At 43.0% G+C, this 21,061-nt stretch overlaps 1 protein-coding gene across 19 annotated transcripts in view; it reads left to right on the forward strand.

Annotated features, from left to right (window-relative positions):
- Positions 1-1,096: 1,096 nt before the first annotated feature.
- The window catches only part of pax2a (paired box 2a), a 28,692-nt gene continuing 8,727 nt past the window's right edge, over positions 1,097-21,061 (forward strand). Inside the window, exons 1-9 of one of the 19 annotated variants that reach the window (XM_047603795.1) lie at positions 1,098-1,920; positions 3,500-3,665; positions 4,228-4,248; positions 4,719-4,916; positions 8,329-8,414; positions 8,554-8,673; positions 9,649-9,693; positions 16,511-16,686; positions 18,639-18,759. In XM_047603795.1, coding sequence (XP_047459751.1) covers positions 1,878-1,920; positions 3,500-3,665; positions 4,228-4,248; positions 4,719-4,916; positions 8,329-8,414; positions 8,554-8,673; positions 9,649-9,693; positions 16,511-16,686; positions 18,639-18,759 — 976 coding nt within the window. In that variant the 5' untranslated portion in view covers positions 1,098-1,877. Of the gene's footprint in view, positions 1,921-3,487; positions 3,666-4,227; positions 4,249-4,718; positions 4,917-8,328; positions 8,415-8,553; positions 8,674-9,648; positions 9,694-16,510; positions 16,687-18,638; positions 18,760-21,061 lie in introns of all 19 variants that reach the window. The other 18 variants (XM_047603794.1, XM_047603798.1, XM_047603804.1 and 15 more) reach the window with 18 other exon arrangements.

The raw sequence follows: 21,061 nt of genomic DNA on the forward strand, positions 1-21,061 counted from the left end.
TGTTGTGCTACTGCTTTACTTGCAGATGCAGGGAGATTGCGGCTGCTGGGGAACTCCACTATTAGAAACACATAAACACTGAGAAACTATCAAAAATATTTATATATATTTGAATATTATTGCGTCGCCATTCTGCATTAAGATAAAAAAATGGGAAGAAAATAGCTTATCTATATGGCACATCAATCATAGAAATTTAAAAGTTCATACCGCAGCCCGTTTAAGTCTCACAATGTGTAAATCTCCTTTAATTGGATGTTTTCCCTGTTTGTTTTTCTATTGGATTGAGTTCTAACGGAAGAGATTAGGAGTGCATAATTCACAGTAGTCTTACCATCAACCTTTGACCCCAGCCAGCCTCGGCAGCATCAGCCTACCTGCCTGCCTGCCCGCATGAGCACAGCGGGCTGCGTAACCTACTGTATGAGCGCCATCTACAGCGCGGTGCTGCACACAGGCGGCGAGTATAGTGGTGGTGGTGGTGGTGGTGATGATGATGGTTGTGATGATGATGATGGCCTACTGACTGGCTCTGCTTCTGCAAACTGCGGACGCACACCTCCGCATGACCACACACACACACACACACACAAAAATACTGTCTAGACATTAACCAACTTTTTTTTGTTAATGAAATCAAATCTGGTTAGTGTTTCGCAAATACCACTTTTAAAAGTGTTGCTTCATATTTAATTATAGGACCAGGATGCTTAAAAAAAAATAAAAATGAATGCAATAAAAACCATAGTGCAAAACATCTTTCCATTTCTGTTTCATGTTTGCAAAAAAAACCTAAATAGAATGCTATACTAAACTCACAATGTGTGTTATTGGGCCACGGTGCCCCCTAAAGTTAGTTTAGTCTGATCTTTTTTTAATTTGCAAGAGCATTTGGGGAATGTATGAATATATAATTAATTGTTTTAAATATTTGTTTTAGGCTCTACAGCAAAAAATCTTCCCCGAATCTCATCAAGTGTTTTTATTGGGTCTCATTCATGGGAACGTGCGAGGAGCAAGGCTTTAAACAACACACACCAGCCTGACAGTGCTTTACCTCTCTTCTCCCCCCTGCCTTTAATTTCCTTGATTCTTCACCCCAAAGTCTCATCATTTCCCATTTCGTCTCCCTCCCCTTCCTGGCTGTCGGATGCAGGGACCTCCTCATTTGAGCTGCAGGTTTTTACGTGGGCGAATCACAAAGTGTTGGAATCTATTGCCTTTGTCTGACAAGTCATCCATCTCTATGCAAGGGGATCTGTGGGATGGAGGTAGGAGGGGGTGATCTGTGGGACTGCAGCTTTTAGAAACAGACACACAAGGAGAGGGGTTTCATTCTCAGCCCAAAGCTTCGCTCAGGCACAGCCCATTCTGGATGAGAGGGGGACGCACTGCTCTATACTTCGCCGTGTCCATGTTGTTGTCATCTCCGCCCCTATCTGATTGAACCACAGAGCCCAGCGGTCCACCACGCCGGCAGAGGAGAGGGATTTTTTTCGGCCGCAGATTTCCAGTGCGGAGCAGTGGAGACTCAACGTTTGTTTTCCTTCATGATGTCCTTTAAACACAAACAGTGACCCGCTTTGAGCCAATGTTGCCGCGACTGGTGCGCTCTGCACACGCGTGGGTCATGCGCTGCACCTGACAGCCCCTTCTGCAGACTTCAGAGTTTAGACTTTTAACAGGAGGAAAACTTAGCATCGCCCCCAGAAGTTGTAGACCCCGCTACAGCCCGTGGACTCTTCCCCACACGGACTGTTTCACACCAACACACACATCCTTGTTGTTGTTGGTTTTTTTTTACTCTTTTAGAGCTGCACCACCGAGGCGATATCACGGCGACCTCAGTCGATTACCTTTCTTTCCTTTGCTATCCCATGGATATACACTGCAAAGCAGACCCCTTCTCGGCGATGCACCGTGAGTATGCTGTGTTAGTTTACAGACAAAAACACCTCAGTGGTGTAACTTTAGATCCAATGTGTTGGCAATGATTGCAGTCAAATTTGCGAAGAAAGTTTGAAATATTTTAGTTGGAAATACTGAAATATGAAATGTATATTTATTTTACGTTCACTGCGTGTCGTTATTTTCCATGTTTATCATTTTGTGTCTAATGTAAACACAGATCGCAGCGACTTATTGTATAATTATCTTTATTAGATTATGCAAAATTCCCATTTTCCGTAAAGCGTTGACAATGTTTTTGCAGAACTCTCTTAAAAATGTTTAAGTCGTTTTATCCACGTTAATTTTAAATGATTATTATTATTAAGGCGCAGAGAGAATAATAACACTGGCTGTTGAAATCCAAACAAGTAGATTCTGGCTAACGCGTAAAGGCACATGGGAGAGTTTTATTTTTATTTTTTATTTTATTTATTTATTTTTTTCGACTTTGTCTTGGAAACTTTATTGACTTGAATGAAACTACGAGCCGGTAGCTTCTTTGTGCAACATTAACTGTTAAAGTAGGAAAACAGAAATTCCTTCATTTAAATACAAAGCTTTTATTACCTGTGAAATTACAGTAACCTTTAAGGAGACGAGAGCACGCTGTGTGCAAATGATTGTAAACGTGCCAATACATTTGCCACGTCTCTCTTAGATTTTTGTTCTAAGGAATAAAAGTGACGGCAAAAACTGAAGCATTTGTTGCTGTTGCTGTTTTTGTTGTTGTTGTTGTTGTTGTTGTTGCAGCAACTTCATTTTCTTCGCCTTTCCTCTATATGATATGCGTAAAGAAGACCCGGACTCTGCCTAAATTATTTATCCCTCCCCATTCGCACAATCCGCATTTGTAATATGAGTTATCAAAGCGTATTTTAATTATTTACAATAATTGTGCAAGGAAAATTAAACAGGTTGAAACGTAATATCTGCGACATGTGTTAGGCTGCAGTGGAGGAGATGCTTTTGGAAAATATTGCCAGATCAGACCAATGTGCAGTTTTTACTATTATTATTATTATTGTTAATTGAATTTTGCGGTCATTCAAAAAAATAAAAAGAAGGAAAGAATATGTAAACACAAAGATGTTTTAATTGTTTATTTATTTATTTATTTTAGTTACTTATTTGTGTCTGGTGTGTTTCCATTTTTTCGTATTGTATTTTAATGCAACACAATACTTTTAAATTGAAATCGTCATCCTTTAATTCATATTATATGTATTATTACCAGTAGTGTAGGTTTATAGCTATTCTCATTACTGTTATTATTATTTCCCATTGAGAAATTATATTTCAAATTCACGAACCAGCAAAAGACTGTTGAAAAAAAAATGCGTTTTTGTGCTCATAATGAGCGTTGCACCGTGTGTGCCAACGGTGAATTGTCTTTTACACTCAAAATAGAAGCACATTAAATGAAAACACACAGTGGGTCTCTGTCCCGGAAAATAAAAAGATTCCACCGTGAAACCTTGTAAGGAGAGGCCGTGTCTTCTGCAGGTATGTAATGTTATGTTCTCCCGTCTTGCTGTTGTATCCCACTCAGGGCACGGCGGTGTGAACCAGCTCGGCGGGGTGTTTGTGAACGGCAGACCCCTCCCGGACGTGGTGAGGCAGCGGATCGTGGAGCTGGCCCACCAGGGCGTCCGGCCCTGCGACATCTCCAGACAGCTACGGGTCAGTCACGGCTGTGTCAGCAAAATCCTCGGCAGGTAAAAGGGGGGATCCACCACAACGTGAGCCCTATGTGTGTCAAACATCAATCTTCTATAGCTCCTATATGCGCACCCAGCTCTATATCAGCCTCAGTCATCGGTTATATAGGCAGGTCATTTTTTTTCTTTATTTTTTTTTCTTTATTTTTATTTTATTTTTTTGCTTGAGCACAACAGTTTTGCGTTCGAGATTTTCTATCCATCACCTGCAGCCTCGCAAGAGAAACGCATAATAATCATGAAATAAATGTTCGGAGGAGGGTTTAAAGCAAAAATAATAATGATTAAAAAAAAGAAAAATCCCAGAGAAATACGAGGCTGGAAAAAAAATTAAAGGAGACTGGAGGTGATAAGGAAAATACTATCACTTTAATCATGAGTAGTCAGATGTGCAGACACAAATTGGAAGACAAAAACAACTGTAACACCCCACGGCCACTATAAACTTTCCGTTCCTTTATTTTTCCGCCAGTGTAAACGTTTAGACCTGAGAAATTAGAGTATTATACTTCAGAGCACAAATGCTGTGAGATAATATTTTGAAATATATTTTTTTCAGCTATCAGAAGGCATTTCAGAGGTATTTCATTTCACACACACTGAATGTTTGTCACCAACATTTACCAATCGGTCATGGTGGCATGTCGTGCATGCTACTGTAAACTCATGGAGACTGGAAATGAGGTCTAAACCGTGCTCTTACAGCTAAAACTGTCCTTTGTTCTGTCCGTCTCACTGCTCATGTTGTTTAATTTTAATTACACTGCTTTTCGTTGAAAATCCGCCCTGTTCGCCTTCCAGCTGACACTCAATTAAGCCCATATAACAGCACACTTCCAGGCCAATTAATAGATTAATGCCGCCATCATATCCGTAGGTAAAAATTTGCAGTATGTATAACTGCAGAAGGTCGATGGAGATTTGCCTCCACACAAGCGATTTTTTTCCAGCCACCTTTTTTATTTTTTTTTCGTCATTGATCACACGATTGACTTGGTTGTTGAATTAAGGAGGGATCCATTCAGGAACACTCACTCTGTCCCCATGTAGGTACTATGAAACCGGCAGTATTAAACCCGGAGTCATTGGTGGCTCCAAACCAAAGGTTGCAACTCCGAAAGTGGTGGATAAAATTGCAGAGTATAAGCGGCAGAATCCAACCATGTTCGCCTGGGAGATAAGGGACCGGCTACTGGCTGAAGGCGTCTGCGACAACGACACAGTTCCCAGCGTTTCATCCATCAACAGGTAGGTGGAAATAACAGTTTAATTTTATTGCATTAAAGAATGCGTGCCAAACTGTTGCAAAACTCGCAGACGTGCTCAGCTTCAAAAGGAAGAAACGCGAAAGTGCACAAGGGAGAAAATCCGTCACGTGCGTAAATTGGATAAATCATACCTGAAACAAGCAGATATCTATTTTATCTCCACGCGCAAGGCTGAACTATAGTCATTTCCAGCCGAGCCTAACCGGGGTGGTCTCACAAGTGCAATTCAATCCCCTGTGCGGCCCTCCACAACAACACTTGCAATGGGAGCTGAGGCTGGGGCCACGAAGAATCACATCTGTCTCGATAAAAACCGATCGATACCGCGTAACCAGATCCAGAGGCAGACGGAAATACCCAACAAAGTCGTTCAATAGGCCGACCACACTGCGACAGAGGCGGCAGCAGCCTCTTCATTGCCAGACAATTGCTGTGTTTTTCAACACCGAGTGTGGAGCGGTAACAAAACGCATTATTTGGGATTATTATTATTATTTTTTTAGTAGTATTATTATTGTTGTTGTAGAATAAATCTAGAAAATTAAAGAAAATCTATATAACCCCGTCCGGAAAAAAAGCGTCGATCAGTGGGTAAACGGACTATAAAAGAGTTTCTGTTCCACTGAAGCAGCAAAATCAGCGGACACCCTACACCTTCACCTTTCCACATGAAGCGGGACAGCAGTGGACAAAGTGTCTTTAGACAGAGGACGCTGGTGAAAAGCCCCACTGCATGTGTGCAAAGTGAAAAAGCCCCGTAGTGTCTGCCAGTGATGAACTTTGGTTAGGAGGCACTGTTCCAGAGAGCTGGTCATCCGCATTACATTTTAATGAGCTGGAGAGAGTCTCACAACGCATTCAGCTAAATGTAGAAGATAGATGGATCATAAAAAAATAAATAAATAAAGTACTAGATAAGAAAAAATATTAATATTAATATTTATCAAGCTGCTTTGGAAATCATATTTTCAACAGGTTTTATGGCACCATTCACTGTTTTGGTTATTGTTCCTAAAACCAGCGAGGAGGTATTGTTTTATTGCGTTTGTGTTTTCACATGCCACCACTGGACCTGTGCTGACATTTGTGGTGATCTGTTAACTTTGAGCTTTGTGGAAAAGCACAATTAGGAGAAATTGTGTCCCTTGAAACCACACTGGCTTGCACATTAATAATTAACATCGGGCTTTTGTGGCAATGCTCAGATGTGCACTTTATTCATTCTTAAGCCATGGCCTCCCAAATCACGACATAGCGGTCAATGAGGGTCATTTTTGTCTTTCAACCAAAGTGTGCAGAAGTATAGAAGAAAGGTAAATTTGACATTTATTTTACTGCATAATATGCACAACATAATTGTGAAAATCTAATATTAAACCCACCGGTAATTTACAAACTTATTCAATTTTTTGAAAGTCTTGCCGTTGTTAAAGGGAGGACTGAGAATGATGTGGAGGAAGAAGAAATGGAAGAATAGAAGTGTAAGGGGGAGGCGAAGGGAGAGAAAGAGACAGTTGAGCCCTGGTGGTCTCTGTGGTTAAGGAGCTGACCTCTGCTCTGTTGACTAAAGAGGATGTTCTGGCTTTAAACACATTTTTCCTGCATGAATTATTAAAGATTACACAGAGACTGGGTTGCACTTTGTTTTGTTGTCGCACAGCGGAGTTTCCACCCACTGCACCATGCCCACTGGACAAAGGTGTACCCATGAGCAGCTTTCAATCATATTGATCCATATTTTAATATTTCTGTGGGGATTTTTTTTTCCTCTTTTTACAGCAGCCGAACACCGGTGTCGTTAATTCACAAACTCAAATTGCTTATTCAATACCAACAACATGGACTTGAAACAAAGTCCTTGAATTTATGAGATTCCCTCGAGTCATGAGGTCAGATAACTGTTGTGGTGAGATGTTAGAAATTCAAATAAAGTATTGATGTGTGTTTTCTGGAGGAGGCTACTAGCCTTTGTTGCCCTGCCCGAAGGAGAGTGTATGGAGGACACATGAGATAGTGAGGGGAATGAAAAGAGTCTGATGTACATTTATGCCCACGAGGAAGTTAACCCCATCACTGCTAGATTTAGACCTGGTAGCACATTGCTGAATGCTGCTTGCGCATGCGAGAATCCTTTGGCTCATCTGCAGTCCATAAAAGCCTGTTTTTGTCACACCTCGAGTGGAAGCGCTTCCGTGTGGTATTTCTGTGTGTTTACAGTGCTGCCTGTTATTCAATGAGCTCACGTTTTTCTGTCAGTCAAAAAGATTACCGTAGTCATGGTTTAATGTAATGCGATCATGTCCCATAAGAGCTAAATCTGATCTGTGCAAATCCCACTGTACATGTCGGTTTTGCTAAAAGAATTACAGCGATCATCAAATTTGCAAACGTAAAATCACCTCTTCTTCTTTTCACTCTGGTCGTTTCAATTTATTTTATTTTATTTTTTCCTATTTTATTTCAAAGTGCAGCAAAGATTAAAAGGCATTACGTGTGGCGGTGGTCTCAGCTTGGCCCAATAAGATACTATTGCTTTCCTGTCACATATAATTTATAGATCACCATTTGCATTTGCTGTTCCTCGCCAGCATTCTTCGTCAACTTTTCTATCTGGGAGCCCCAATCAATAGGCTCTGATCCTCAAAGAGCCTGGAGGATTCCTGTGTGCTGCACTTGGCAAAAGCAAAAAGACCAAAAAACTACAGCAGACACCTGAGAGGTGAAATTCAGACATATATATATATAAAGAATGATTTAGAGAAAAGAAAGAAAAGAAAGAGAGCAGCGCTTTGAAAGACAGCCACTTTAAAGTACAGCACACTGGACAGTAAAGAGAGTAGAAATGAGAAAAGAGGATGAGGGTGGGAGTGAAAGATCACGTTTGAGGGGTGGAGAGAGAAAAAAGAGAGAGCGAGGAGAAAAGAGGGAGTGGGACGCAGGAGAGGGAGATTATTAGAGTTGGCCAGGTAGAGCCAGTGAAGCTGATCATTGAGGTGAATTGATGTGATTTCATGCTTTGTTTGCAAGATCATTCAGACCAAAGTGCAATGAAGACTTTCCCGCCACATCACATCTTACTGGTAGAGGGACTTTATCATATTTCTAACCTCAGAATCCAGCTAGATTGAATCCACAATCTCAGGGGGCAGCTCCTATTCAGCCTCACACAGGAGCAGAGAGATTGCCCCTAAAGCCCCGAGATTGGCTATTTGTGACAGGGGCCTGAATATGAGGATACAAGCGGCCCCAAACGATAGAGCACTTGTACATGCACGGATGTAAGTGGACGTGATGTGCTATGTTTAAGCGTCCCAAGGTGGCCGGTCCGCTGTGAAATCTCAATGCTCTGGAAGCGGTATTGATTGATCCATATCTGTTGTTCACTTTGCCAGGATTATCCGCACCAAAGTCCAGCAGCAATTCCACCCGTCCCCCGACGGATCTGTTACGCCACTCTCCACGCCCGGCCATACCATAGGTAAGCGCGGTCTGAGGCTGCACGCAAATTAAAGCCAATCAGAGCTGCTGAAACAAGAAGACGCGTACGTCTGTTCACCAGTCGCACTTATATACTACACACACGCACGCACGCGTACTAACTCAGCTTTCTCCATCAGTACCCAGCACAGCCTCCCCTCCTGTGACCAGTGCCTCCAACGATCCCGTAGGATCCTACTCCATCAACGGCATCCTGGGCATCCCCCGCTCCAACGGCGAGAAGAGGAAACGAGATGAGGGTGAGGGAGACACACAAGATCCCTTTGTTTTCCATCCCTCTAATTCTCTTCATCACTCGTCTCCTACTTTTTTCCTGTGTGTGAAGAAGATGGCATTTATGACAGCGCTGCAGCCAAGTGTGTTTCTGTGTGCTGTCTCCAGTGACTTGTTATGTTGTATATCAGGCAGGGGCGAGTGTTGAAAGAGTGCTGTGATTCAATCAGCTTTTCTTTTTTTTTCTTTTTTTTTTTTTGGTGCACTACATTTTACCATACAGAGCTGCATCTCAATTTTATACCGTGCTCAGATGTATTGTAGATATATTCCATATAGCTGTCATACAACTCTAATCCCCCCTGGCATCAGCTCTGCTCTGCTCTGCGCTTTCATTCCTGTAAAATAAGAGAAAGGCAGAAAAAGAAGCTTCCCTGTCTCGATACAGTCAGTGCAAATGCACAAGCTATTTAATATGCTGCATATTTTTGATTAGAATTTTCTATCCTGTGGCATTGTATTAATACGTCAAAAAAAAAAACAGAACATCAAGAACAGAATACAACAAGAATAAAGTGTCTTTTACAGTACACTAGCAGGGGACGGGCAAGCAAATAAACCTAGATACGCTCAAAGATTAAGTGGAAGCCTATCCGGTCCAAGCCAGAATTTCTCATTCCTAGGCAAGAGAATGGACACACACTGCTTGAGGGCTAATAGATTATCGGTTGTGCAAACAATTGGCTTTTTTAATGCCTATGAATTAACATGTCCCTGGTGGAGGCCTGAACAGGTGTAGGAACAGACCGGTGGAGGCAGGGAAGGGGCTGCGCGTGTGCCTGTGTGTGTTCATTCATTCGTTCGTTCGTCCGTGTGCGTGTGTGTGTGTGTGTGAGATTCTGTGTTTTGAGGTGGCTGATGGGATGATATGGTTGAAAATGATCTCAAAGAGCACTTATCAAAACAGGCCACTTCCTTCTTTTATGTTTCTGTCTCTTTAGTTCTCTGGAGTGGCAACCACTTGGATGGAAGGAAAATAGGACATTGTAAGTTGAAGTTAGACAACCTTGTCTTTTGCTTTGGTCAACCAGACCACAACTCTCTCTTCTCTCCTGCTGTCTTTGCTCTTCCGGGGTTATGAGCTTGTGAGGTGTGGCGTGGGTAGGGGGGCTTTTTTTTTTTTTTTTTCCAATAAATAATCTCCCGAGAAATTAAAATAAATCAAGCTAAAGTGACTATGGAAAATCATGTTTTCCATGTAATAGCATGCAGTTCAATATACAGCAGTGCACCGTGTAGCTAATTTAGAATTTTTACCAGGCAAAGCGGTGGATTTTCATAAACAAGATGCATTTCAGATGTGTACTTTTACTAATCATTGACTTTAAAAAATGTCCCTTATTACAGGTTTTGTCTTTATTCGTCATTATAGTTTGTCGTGCTCAGTTTCCAACCATATTACTCAGCTGAAGTACAGAGCAGTACAGTAGGAAAGGTCTATGCTGCTTGAGCTACTACTGTATATTCCCAGCTTAAATGTTAACATACCTCTCTGTCAGTCAAACTGTAAATACACAAACCAGTAAAAAACAGTAAATAAATTAATAAATAAACTAGCACAATGAAGCTTTTCACATTGGTAATGTTCTGCCACCGAGTCGACGGACTTTGTTGCATGTTGCTGATTTCGAGCCCTGTGCGCGTGTGCCTACACTGTGATATTTTGATCGTGCTAAATATGAAAAAGCGTCGCGCATCCGCTGGTGTTGTGGCGGCGGCTTGTGTGATCCTGGTGTGACTGAAGTCAGCGGATGCCCTTTTAGGAAGAAAAAGGTCCCCATTACTGCAGGGCTGAGGAGATAATGTAGTGTGACACGCGTTATGTACACCGGGTCCCCGTAAGACGAGCTTCAGGGACATAGGTGCCATAAGAGCTATTAATCTGTCCTTGTCATGTGTTATTGCAAATTAAAAGTAGCATGTTACACCGGACGACTTTGAGCGAAGACGGCAGGGGGAAATCGAGAGACAGAGGAGCAGGGAGGTGGGGGAAAAAAAGTGGGTTTATAAGGGGAGGAGGGAGGTAAAAGGTCCTGGCAGCCCCAGTGAGAATTTAGCAAGGATTAGTTTTTTGGCTTTGTGCACGTGTGTGTGTGTGTGTGTGCACACACACCTATGCGCGGAAATGCGTGTGTTGTTTGTGCGTAACTTTGTGGCTTCTGATGCTCTTCACATAGTGAACATAGTGACATTTAAAAAGAATTTGCAATTCTGCAGAGAAAAGCTATTAATTCACAAATTAACACCCCACCCCACCCCCTTCCTCTATCTTGGATGTGCAAGCTATCGAAAAGACAAAAGAAATAGCCTTAAGGGGGGAAAAGAGAGAGTCTCAGTCCTATCTGTGGAGAGATTGGTTTGCATGTCTGCAAGCAGCGATACCAATTATGCCAGTGCTGGGAGAATGCGTCTCAATGCGCCCCTCTCCTTTGCCCCCCCCACCCCCCACCACCTCCTCCTCCCACCGCCACCACCACCACCACCACCACCCCCACCCGGAATCTATCCATAGCCAGATTTATTTGTGTATCTCATTACAGGAAATGGAATGTTGTTCCTGCCAAATGCATTAATAGTGAAGTGGGGAAATTAGCCTGTTGTACAGCATGCTCTCACTCAGTCATTTAAACCTATGGTGGAGGTAGAAGCCAAGAAAAGACAGAGAGAATTGGGTGACAACTGCTATGTGATTGTGAAATGTGTATTACGGGCGCTGGAAGTTTCTGAAATCATTTAAAAACTTTGAGCCTCCCAGTCATTTTTCAAATTCATTTTAATGAGTGATATTTAGCTTTCTGCAGAGAAAGGCATTTTTTTTATTATTAGCTCCGTGTAAATTGAGTGTTTTCCTCGTCTCAGCTTGCGGTGACAGGTCACTCCTGACCTCGCTGCTGTTTGCAGTCAGGTTGATGTGACCTAAGTGTATGTTTCTCTCATCGCTGGCTTACCACCTCCTGGATGAAGCCCAGTGGAGCTCTGGGGAGGACAGGCAGTAGGGAGCTGCGGTGATAAATTAGTTGAAGAAAGCAAAGGTCATAACTTGTGATTGTAGCGTGGGTGTGGGATGAGTGTAGAAGGAGCTGATGAGTGTGTGAGAGGGGAGAAAAGAAAAAAAAATGTGGCCCAGCAGGTTGTTCGTTCGTGACATAAAAGAGCGATCGCAGGCAGCCGCCGGAATCATATCAACCTTGCTCAATAGCTGGGGAGAAAAAAAAAATGAATACAGTCGCTGTTTTGATTTGTTCACATTTGATATTTGGCCCTTTTGGAGATTGTCCAGAGGCTATCTTTTAACACTTATGACCCATTTGTGGAGTTTAAATCAGTTAGTGTATGGATTTGAACCCACACTGGTTGACTAGTCAAGCCACTCCATGACAATGAGTCAATAGAGGATCACTTTAGAAAATAAATGCATCCAGAGCGAGACAGAAAAAAATGGAATCATGAGCACCATGATGGCCCTGATGGGCTGTGTGTGAGAGAAAAGCCCAGGTTTGAGAGGGGCCACAGAGCGTAACATAGAGACAAGAAGCTGTTAGGGCCCTGACAGTAGAGGAGGCACAAAAGGGTCCACATTGCCTTCCTCCCCCTCCTCCTCCTCCACTCTATCTCTGTTTTTCTCCTCAATATTTCATCTCTCCTCATATTGCCCCCCCTCTTCTTTTCAAGTCTCGCGGTTTAAGTGTTTGCATTAAGCAACGCGGCCGCACGAGAGCCCAACTATACTTGTAAACAATACACGACGAGATCCTTCACAAAAATATAAAGAGAAAGAATTCACTCAGAGGAGAGGAATCATGTCAGAGAAAAGTCAATTACGGGCAGCAATGCCGAGAATTAATGGAGCGATGCATTACTCAGCTTGAGGAGGGAGAAAAGGCATGAGAAAAGTAGGGATACGTTAATTGCATTTCCACAAATACGCGCCACACAGGGTGGCAACGTTAAACGACCGACTGGTCCAGAGGAGGGAGATGAAAGCAGAGGAGGACAAAGAAAAATAAGACATGGGAGTAGAGTCATACTAGTGGGAGAGAGGAGTGTAATGCAAAAAAAAAAAAAAAATGTCATTATTTCCAAGTCCTTTTTGTTTGCAATTTAGAGCCAAATGATGTATTTCCTTAAAACAAATTGTTTTCGGTGCAAAGGATGATATTGTAGTAGTCTCATTAGGATACTTTCATTTGTTAACATAACTGCAGTGTGTTTAAAACAGAGACTTCATTTGGCAGTTTTCAACAGTTTTATTTAAATTATAATTTTTTTTTTTTCCTACAAAAAAACCCTCTAGAATAAATTTAGTCTTCCTCAGAGATGCTGACAGACGGAAAGGTGTAGTCAAAAATCAAACCTTACATTTAAAGGCCGGCTCACACAAACCACCTGACCTTATCACGGGCTCACAAACTAGATGTACTTTCGTTGATTTAGTGTAAACTTCCTTCATTGGCCCAGGTCTCGGAATAAAAAAAATAAATAAATAAAATAAAGCAAAGAACTGGAGTGCATCAAAACCCTATCGACGCAGCATCAGCGCTGACAGTGAAAGCAAATATCAAATAAGAATCAGTATGCCTGCTGACAGTCAGTACACTGGTTGGCGGTGCTAAATCGAATTAATAAAGCTCTTAAACACGCCACAACATAACAGGATCTTAACAGCCATGGCAGGGCTGCTGCCTCTCTCCTTTCTCTCTCTCTCTTTCTCTCCCCCACCCCACCCACTTCTCTCCTTTCCGCTTCAGAGGTTTCATAAATATAGCTAGCTTACAGGGAAGGAGTGTTCACCCTCTGGGTATGCCAGTTTGTTTGTGCTGTGTTTTTTTTTTTTTTTTTTTTTTTTTTTTTTTCTTTTTTCTTCGGAGCTCAACGGCATTTTAAAAAACATCAACAAATGATCCACAATTTGCGATAGCATCATTTCACCTATCAGCAGAGGACGAATAAGTAGACGGTCGACTCGCAGCCTCTGATCTAGGGAAGCCCATGTCATTGATTTACGGAGAGAGCCGGGCGGTGTGTAGGAATTCATTTGCCTTTCAAACGAGGCTCCACTTCTGCTCTTGTCTGAGAGTTATCTTATCACAGGAACAGGAGAGATGAAAGAAGGACATTAAGTGCCACCATGCCACCACAGGACGTTAACATCCCCCTTAGAGACAAAGCAAAACAGCTCGTGATACGACAGTGGTCTGTTCCACGGTAACTAATGTCACTGGTTAACCGTGTGTGTGTGTGTGTACAAATGGCTGAAAACACACTCATGCATCCGTCTTTGACTCGATTCAAAGCCGCAGTGTCCACTTAAAATGTTTGAATATAAAACTTAAATATGTAACACAACGAGGTGAGACGGCATCTGTTCGAGCTGATCAGCCCAACTATTTACCAGAGAGCACGTGTGGGAGACCCTTATCTTCATCTCCGTTTGTCTCCTTCTCACACTTTGGTGTTAAAACAAAGAGACGCAGTCAGCTGGGGCTGTGGGAGTGATAAGAGAATACCTGCTGAGACACCCGAAGGGGTTGAAGAAACATTGAGAAAATGAAACAAGGCAGTCAATGAGACACACACACACACACATTCACATGATCTGACAGTCGGGCTTCACACTCCACTTGACACTCGGACTGTCGGAGGATGAATCTGATTTATTGCAGCTTATGATGTATGTCAAACACGAAGCTCCACTGGCACATTTCTGACAATATATAATTTACTATTCTATCGAAAATCGGAATCGATCGGAGCATTTTTTTTGCCCATAAAAGATAAATAGATCTTAGATAAATATGTTAACATTATTGTGTCTGCATCTAACGTGATACAAATTCACCCTAATTTAAAAACATCATTGTCTAAATAAGCCTTTACCAGCGTCTCATAATGTTTGCTAATATAGATTTAGTCCTTCTTTGTCCATCCTGATAAAATGCTTTCCAGTAAATTAGAAGGTATTCAAAATTAGCATTTTATTTTGCCACAGAGGCATTTTTTTAGGCAGCAAAAAAATACGCCAAAAAAGTATCATGACGATGGGAATCTTTGTCCTTTTGCTTTCACATCAGAAGAACCGGTTATGTGTGTAAGAGGTTGCTGAGTATACGCATGCTACTCTGTAGTGAATGACAAACACTTGCTATTGATCAATCTTGCCTCTTTCCTTAGACCAGCTGATACGAGGTAATTAATCACTCCATTTTCCTCTGTACCGCAGACAACAATCGAGTTTTATGCAGCTCCCCCAAATGCTCCACCTAAGGGAACAGAAAAGAAAAAGAAGGGGGGGGAAAAAGTAAAATATTCAGTTAACTCATGGTAGGAAAAACACACGTGGCAGGAGAAAAATCAGATTCCTTCATAAACGTTACACAAAGCTAAAGTCAATATATTTTAGCAGGGAAACACACATACCCGCACCCTCCCGTCCACACATACACACACTCATACCCAATTGCAGTCCTCTATTCCATTCTCTCCATGGATCTATTTCTTGGTGCGAATCGGGTTCATCCTCTGGCCTCAGCCATTGAAAAAAGGTCAAGCAGCCGAGCAGAATGGCAATAACGCCCCTGAAATGGTACCATCAGTGGAACATGATTGATCAATTGAATTCCATAGCACAGAAAAATGTGGGATTAAGTAGAGTATTATACGCACAATGAGTTGAGGCATGATGTTCATTCCAAGTTCATTTCGCCTCCCTCCTCTGCTAGCGGATCAGGCAATCAATAGCGGCCTTGCATATCATATATCACCGCTGGCTCGCCCAGGAGAGAACATAATCTGCTGCAAATTTAGAATGACAGATTTGTACGGGAGCTAAAGCCCTCATCCGCTGTTGGTGGTGCAGTATAGAGAGGAAAGGGGAGGGAGGTGGGAGGCAGCCAGTAGAGTGGAGGTTCCTGGAATGCTGGCTGGAGGTTTTAGCAGTAGATTTTTTTTTTTTTTTTTCCAGCACTGAGGACATGATGAGTGAGCACAGGTAGCTCTACAGCGGCGGTTCGGCGGCGGTGGCGGGCTCCCTGGCCGAGTTGATAGGGTCAGGGATCAGAAGAACGAGGGAAGCACAGGCTCATTTGTTTATATAGAGTGTGACCAAGTGAGGAAATGCATACGCTTGCCCTCGACGCCCCGTCCTCATTCGGCCCTGAGTACCATCCCCACTCCATTCTGTTTTCCAGAAGACAGGCAATATGTGGGGGATGGAAAGAGAGGAAGAGAGACAGAGAGAGGCAAGGGTAATATGTTCAGGAGGAAATAGTACAGTTAAATAATGGCTCTCCATTTCCCGCTGGCAGAATGAGAGGCTCTGTATGTAATCGCCAGCCCTACTTTCTCCTCCTGAAACACACGGTCTCCCTTACAAGTATATATTTGCACTGAAGGTAATCCATCAATTACCATAGGCCTATCACATGATGACCGTGCTGATGGTGGCTGCAAGGAGTGGTGGGAGGCGTGGAGGGAGGAGGGGGGGACCAGAGAGCCGCCGGAGTGAGTGTATGTGTGTGTGTGTGTGACAAAAGAGAAAGGGAGACAGAGAAACAGAGAGGGAGATAAAAGCCAAGACACGGTGGTGGGCCTCCCAGAATTTACTACTTTCACCCCGCGTGCCATCACTCTCATACCCGTTGAGCTCAAATATTTTTTTGCCTCATGCTTATCTCAGAGTGCTAAGAGCCACCTAAAGTAATATCACGGAGGAAAAAAAAAGAAAAAAAAAGGCTGGAGCCATGTCCTGATGCAGAATGTTGTCATCCTCCCTCCCCCTCCTTCCCTTCTCCTTTCTTTCTCTAGACGGCTCTGATGGCTCAGGCCCGGGCAGCGACTCTCAGGGCAGTGTGGAAAGTTTAAGGAAGCACCTGCGAGCGGACGCCTTCACCCAGCAGCAGCTGGAGGCCCTGGACCGAGTGTTTGAGAGGCCTTCTTACCCCGATGTCTTCCCCACTTCAGAACACGTTAAACCTGAACAGGTTTGACACTGATTTTCTTTTCCTGTGCACAGCACGCTCCTTCCTCCCGTCTCCCCTTAAGTTTTCTCAGTAAAGTAATTCACTCTCGATCCCTAACGTTGACGGTAAATGTGCGAACGTTTTGACGCAGGTGACGAAAAAAAACTCTGTGCAACTTCTTGTTCAGAAAAACCTACAAGCATAGCCCCATTACAGCGGATAACCTTTATTTACATTTATTAGACTGTTAAACAACAAGGGTCTATTAATTTTTCCATTGGAACTCTATGTGGGTGCCCATGCAGCCTTAGCTGTGTCCTAATTGAGTTCATTTTCATCTCTGCGCGATCGCGGGGAATTACAGCGGCGATAAATCAGAGGGACAGCCCCTCAGCCTGCTATACAGCCCCTAATGCAGCTAATTACCAAAGTGATTTCTACGGCAAGATCAATACCAAAACGAATTGGAAATGACTTGCAATCACAAAGAGTGGAGGAGAAGGTATTAAAAAGGCGAGAGGGGGGCAGGGGAGGGGGGAGAAAAACGGCGTCAGAATGGTCCAGAAAAATCAGTTTTAATTTAATGTAATATTAATCAGGCCGCTTTCCACTCTTTCTGCGCGCCTGCTTTTTTTCTCCCTGTTTCCAACACCCCCTCCTTTTCTTAAACTGGTGAAAAGGTGGGATATTAGGCTATTAGGGGCTTGTCTGGTGTCTGCATCAGGGCATTAAAAAGCCATTTTGAAGAGGCCAGGCTGAATAGGCCTCATCCCTCCCACACTTCTGGCAGCCATGTGGTCAGGTCATTCAGGCCCCTCTGTGCTTGCCACTCGCCCTCCGCCCAGCCCTGCCCAGCCCTACCCACAGCCCATCTGCATGACAAAATGGCTCTTGTGCTGCTGAGGCCCTGCGGAATAGAGAGGAACATCCAGCCTAGTGCCAGGGAACAGTTGTAAGCAGACAATTAGAGTTTATCTGGGATAGAGGCAGACAAGACTGGGGTCACCAGCTCGCCCCTGTGGGACCTCAACCCATTGAGACAAACAGATGCACACACGCACTCCGAAACAAACACTCACAGACACAAATGTGTGCACACACACTTATCCTTTCAAAGAAGAGTTGGGTCAGGAAGTGTCATCTCATTAACCGACGGGATTTTATCACAATGGCAAACGGAGTCTTAATCTGAGATTAAGCGAATAAAGAGACACGTCGGTGGTTGATCCCAACGTGAAGTTATTTTCTGCAGCGCAGGGTGAGATGTTGCAAAAAAAAAAAAAAAAAAAAACAAGGATGGTGCCAACTTCACAAAATCCTCCAGGATAAAGTGAAAATACAAAATAAAAGCGTAGAAGTCATAAAAGCATACACAATATTTTAACATTTTATCAACCCGGTTTTATGTGCTCATCCTGCAGGCAAAGCACAAAGGCTGATTTTGAGGTTGTACTCCCCTTTAAAAAAAAAAAAAAAAAAAACACACACCACATGTCTCTCCTGTAACAAAGCCCTGAATGTCTCCTCCCTTGACTGGTCACAGGGATGACTGCAGTGGAGCACAAAGAGCCAGCTGACACCCCGTCCTTTCACTCTTCTCCCAATCCCTCTCTCATCCCTCTGCCTTCTCCTCAGACAAGCCCTAATGCATGCATACATCATCATAGGTCTCGGTATAGCACGGGGAGCGGGGACTGGTTGGACGGGTTGGAGGGGATGTTCGCAGAATTCACTGAAAATATTCAGAGTGAAAGGATCACAGATAGCCTCCTGGGGGGTGCTCCGTTCAGACATATTTTATATGTTGTCAAAAAAAAAAATGGAAACCTGCTTTTAATCTGGCATCCAAAACTTGCATGCAGTGCCTGAGTGACGTTAACCAAGATCATAACCTGAACTTGAGGAAGTTTAATGAAGGCAGTGTGACTGGCTTCCTTTGATTGCCACCTTCTCACTTGTGTATTTGTCTACAGGCGAATGAGTACTCTCTCCCCTCCCTGAATCCTGGCCTGGAAGATGTGAAGCCGAGCCTTTCCAGCAGCGCCAGCTCCGACCTCGCCTCCAGCGTGTCCCAGAGCTACTCTGTTGTGACAGGTACAATCTGACTCATGCTACACTGATCCCTAAAAGAATATACATAGCTGCAGCAGGCCGTAGACATCTGCAAGCAAGCCGGACAAACTTAGTCAGAGCTATGAACACGATGCAGTGTTCCAGATATCAAATTCTCCAAAAAAAAAAAAAAAAAAAAGTCTCCATCTGTTTCCCAAAACTTTTTAATGATATCAAAAAGCTCTCTTAAATGCAAGATCAGCAGAACGAACATGTTGAGGTGCATCTGGTAAAGACGTTGGGACTTACTGATAATATCTGGATATTGGATAGTAATATAACTCAATAACAAATGAAAAAAAAGTATTTAAGGCTCATTTTCAGGCACTTCGTGTTTTTTAATCATTTATTTAGGGACGAATTGAGGTGATATATATATATATATATATATATATCATCTGAGCCCATTAATCCTACAGGTCTTCCCCACACTGATCCTAACTGGCTATTGTGTTAGCCCGGATTGGCCCGCTAACAGATTGACTGGGAGCACTTCTCATAAGAGACAGCTGCTGTTCTCGCCACGACACGACGTTGTCATCAAAGGCTATCATAGCTTGTTGATTGACAGCGGCTGGAGTAGCAGCGTGGCTGGCTGCCTGCCTCATGCTGCGGAGAAAGGGACAGAGAGAGAGAGAGAGTGAGAGAGAGTGACCCAGACACAGTTGCGATGCAGAAAGAGAAACACTGAAATTACAGTTTTTCAACTCGTGAACTGATTGCAGCGCCGAATCCCACCGAGAGTCTGAAGGCAACGGCAGGTGCAATGTATAGAATACTTTCGTGTGTCTATGTCGTATAACTCACACCAACCCACACTATACCGCACTATGGCTTTTTTATGGCTTTTTTTTCTCCCCCCTTTTTTGCTCTGCTGTCCAGGTTGATGGCCACCTGGTTAATTGAAATATTGTTTCATTGTGGCTCTTTCCCAGGAGAGGTTCGGTTTACTGACGGCCACGCTGACTCCAGAATTATATGGCAGCCTTTTAATAAAAGCCATAATTATGCAGTGGGAATCAAAGTCAATGAGTGTGCTGTGTGTGTGTGTGTATGTGTGAGAGAGTAAGTTAAGAGGTGGACAGCATGATTGAAAACTGCAGTGGCCCTTCTCATGATCCCCGTAGTCCAGCCCCAGACTCGTGAACAGAGCTATGGGAAAAGAAAGACCCCCTTTTTATTCCTGAATATGTGGGAGGTAGCTTTGCCCCAGAAAGTTGGGCCTCAGGAGAAGAAAGGTGTGTTTTTGTCTTTTATGCTGGGCTCCTCCTATGAAAGTGGTCTCGCTCTGGGGAGCACACTCATAGCAGGTGGCCTCCAAGCCACCTGGGGGCCTCGGGGCCTCCTGAAGCGATACATGCAAGGGCCACACGTTGCATAAAGAGAAAGCGAGCCGAGAAAACTTTTCTGAAAGTAGAATATGGCCGCATGTTTTGTTACAGTTGTTTGAAAATGTGTTGTGTGTAGCTTCAAGTTAAGCTGGGAGGTAATATCCAGTAAACTTTTATTACTTAATTTTCACAAGTATGCAAAGTAATGCATGAGGCATTTGATTGTGTGTAGGTTGTTAGTGCATAATATTATTTTTTCTGCCATTAGGAAACCCTGTAAGTAGGAATGAATGCCAAGGCAACTAAATAAAAAAAAAAAAAAAAAAAAGCTAAATTACCTTCCTCACTTAGGCTAGGATCCAATTATCAATAAATTATGCCCTCGTACTGGATGGAGCTACGAGATTATATTCATTCTTTAAATGTTTTCTGCTCCCAATTAAAATTCATACAGTTATTGATCTTGTTGATTTTTATGTCCTGAAATTTGCATAATCTATTAAAGATGAATGATTAATGAAGTGCTCAGTTTTGCATTCCAGGGGCGCTTGCGAGAGCAATGTCTGCCATCTTTTGTGTCCTCTGTTTACCCTAATGCGTGAAAGAGATTGCTACCTAGGAGGGGCGGTGGCAGCCAAATCAGAGAAGAATTTAGTGCACTGAAATGCACCGCAGGGAATTAGTGAGGAGCACAAATCATTTGCAAAAATACACATTACTATTCTGGTAAATGTTAGTATTTAAGTTACAAAAATCAACTCTTCAATATCCCAAGTAAGAAAAGCATGATGACTCTATCTCTTGCTAACATTGGCAAGTAGATCGTATTAAATTGAACGGCGTCTTGGTATATTTACTTTAAATACTATTGGCCACGTCTGAGCGGGTTACATTTAAATGCAGCACTTTCTCCAACAAGCTGTAGAGGACATATTGTACTTGCGTGAGCCCTT

The sequence above is a fragment of the Mugil cephalus genome, chromosome 13, assembly GCF_022458985.1.
Source record: "Mugil cephalus isolate CIBA_MC_2020 chromosome 13, CIBA_Mcephalus_1.1, whole genome shotgun sequence".
Classification (NCBI taxonomy): Eukaryota; Metazoa; Chordata; class Actinopteri; order Mugiliformes; family Mugilidae; genus Mugil; species Mugil cephalus.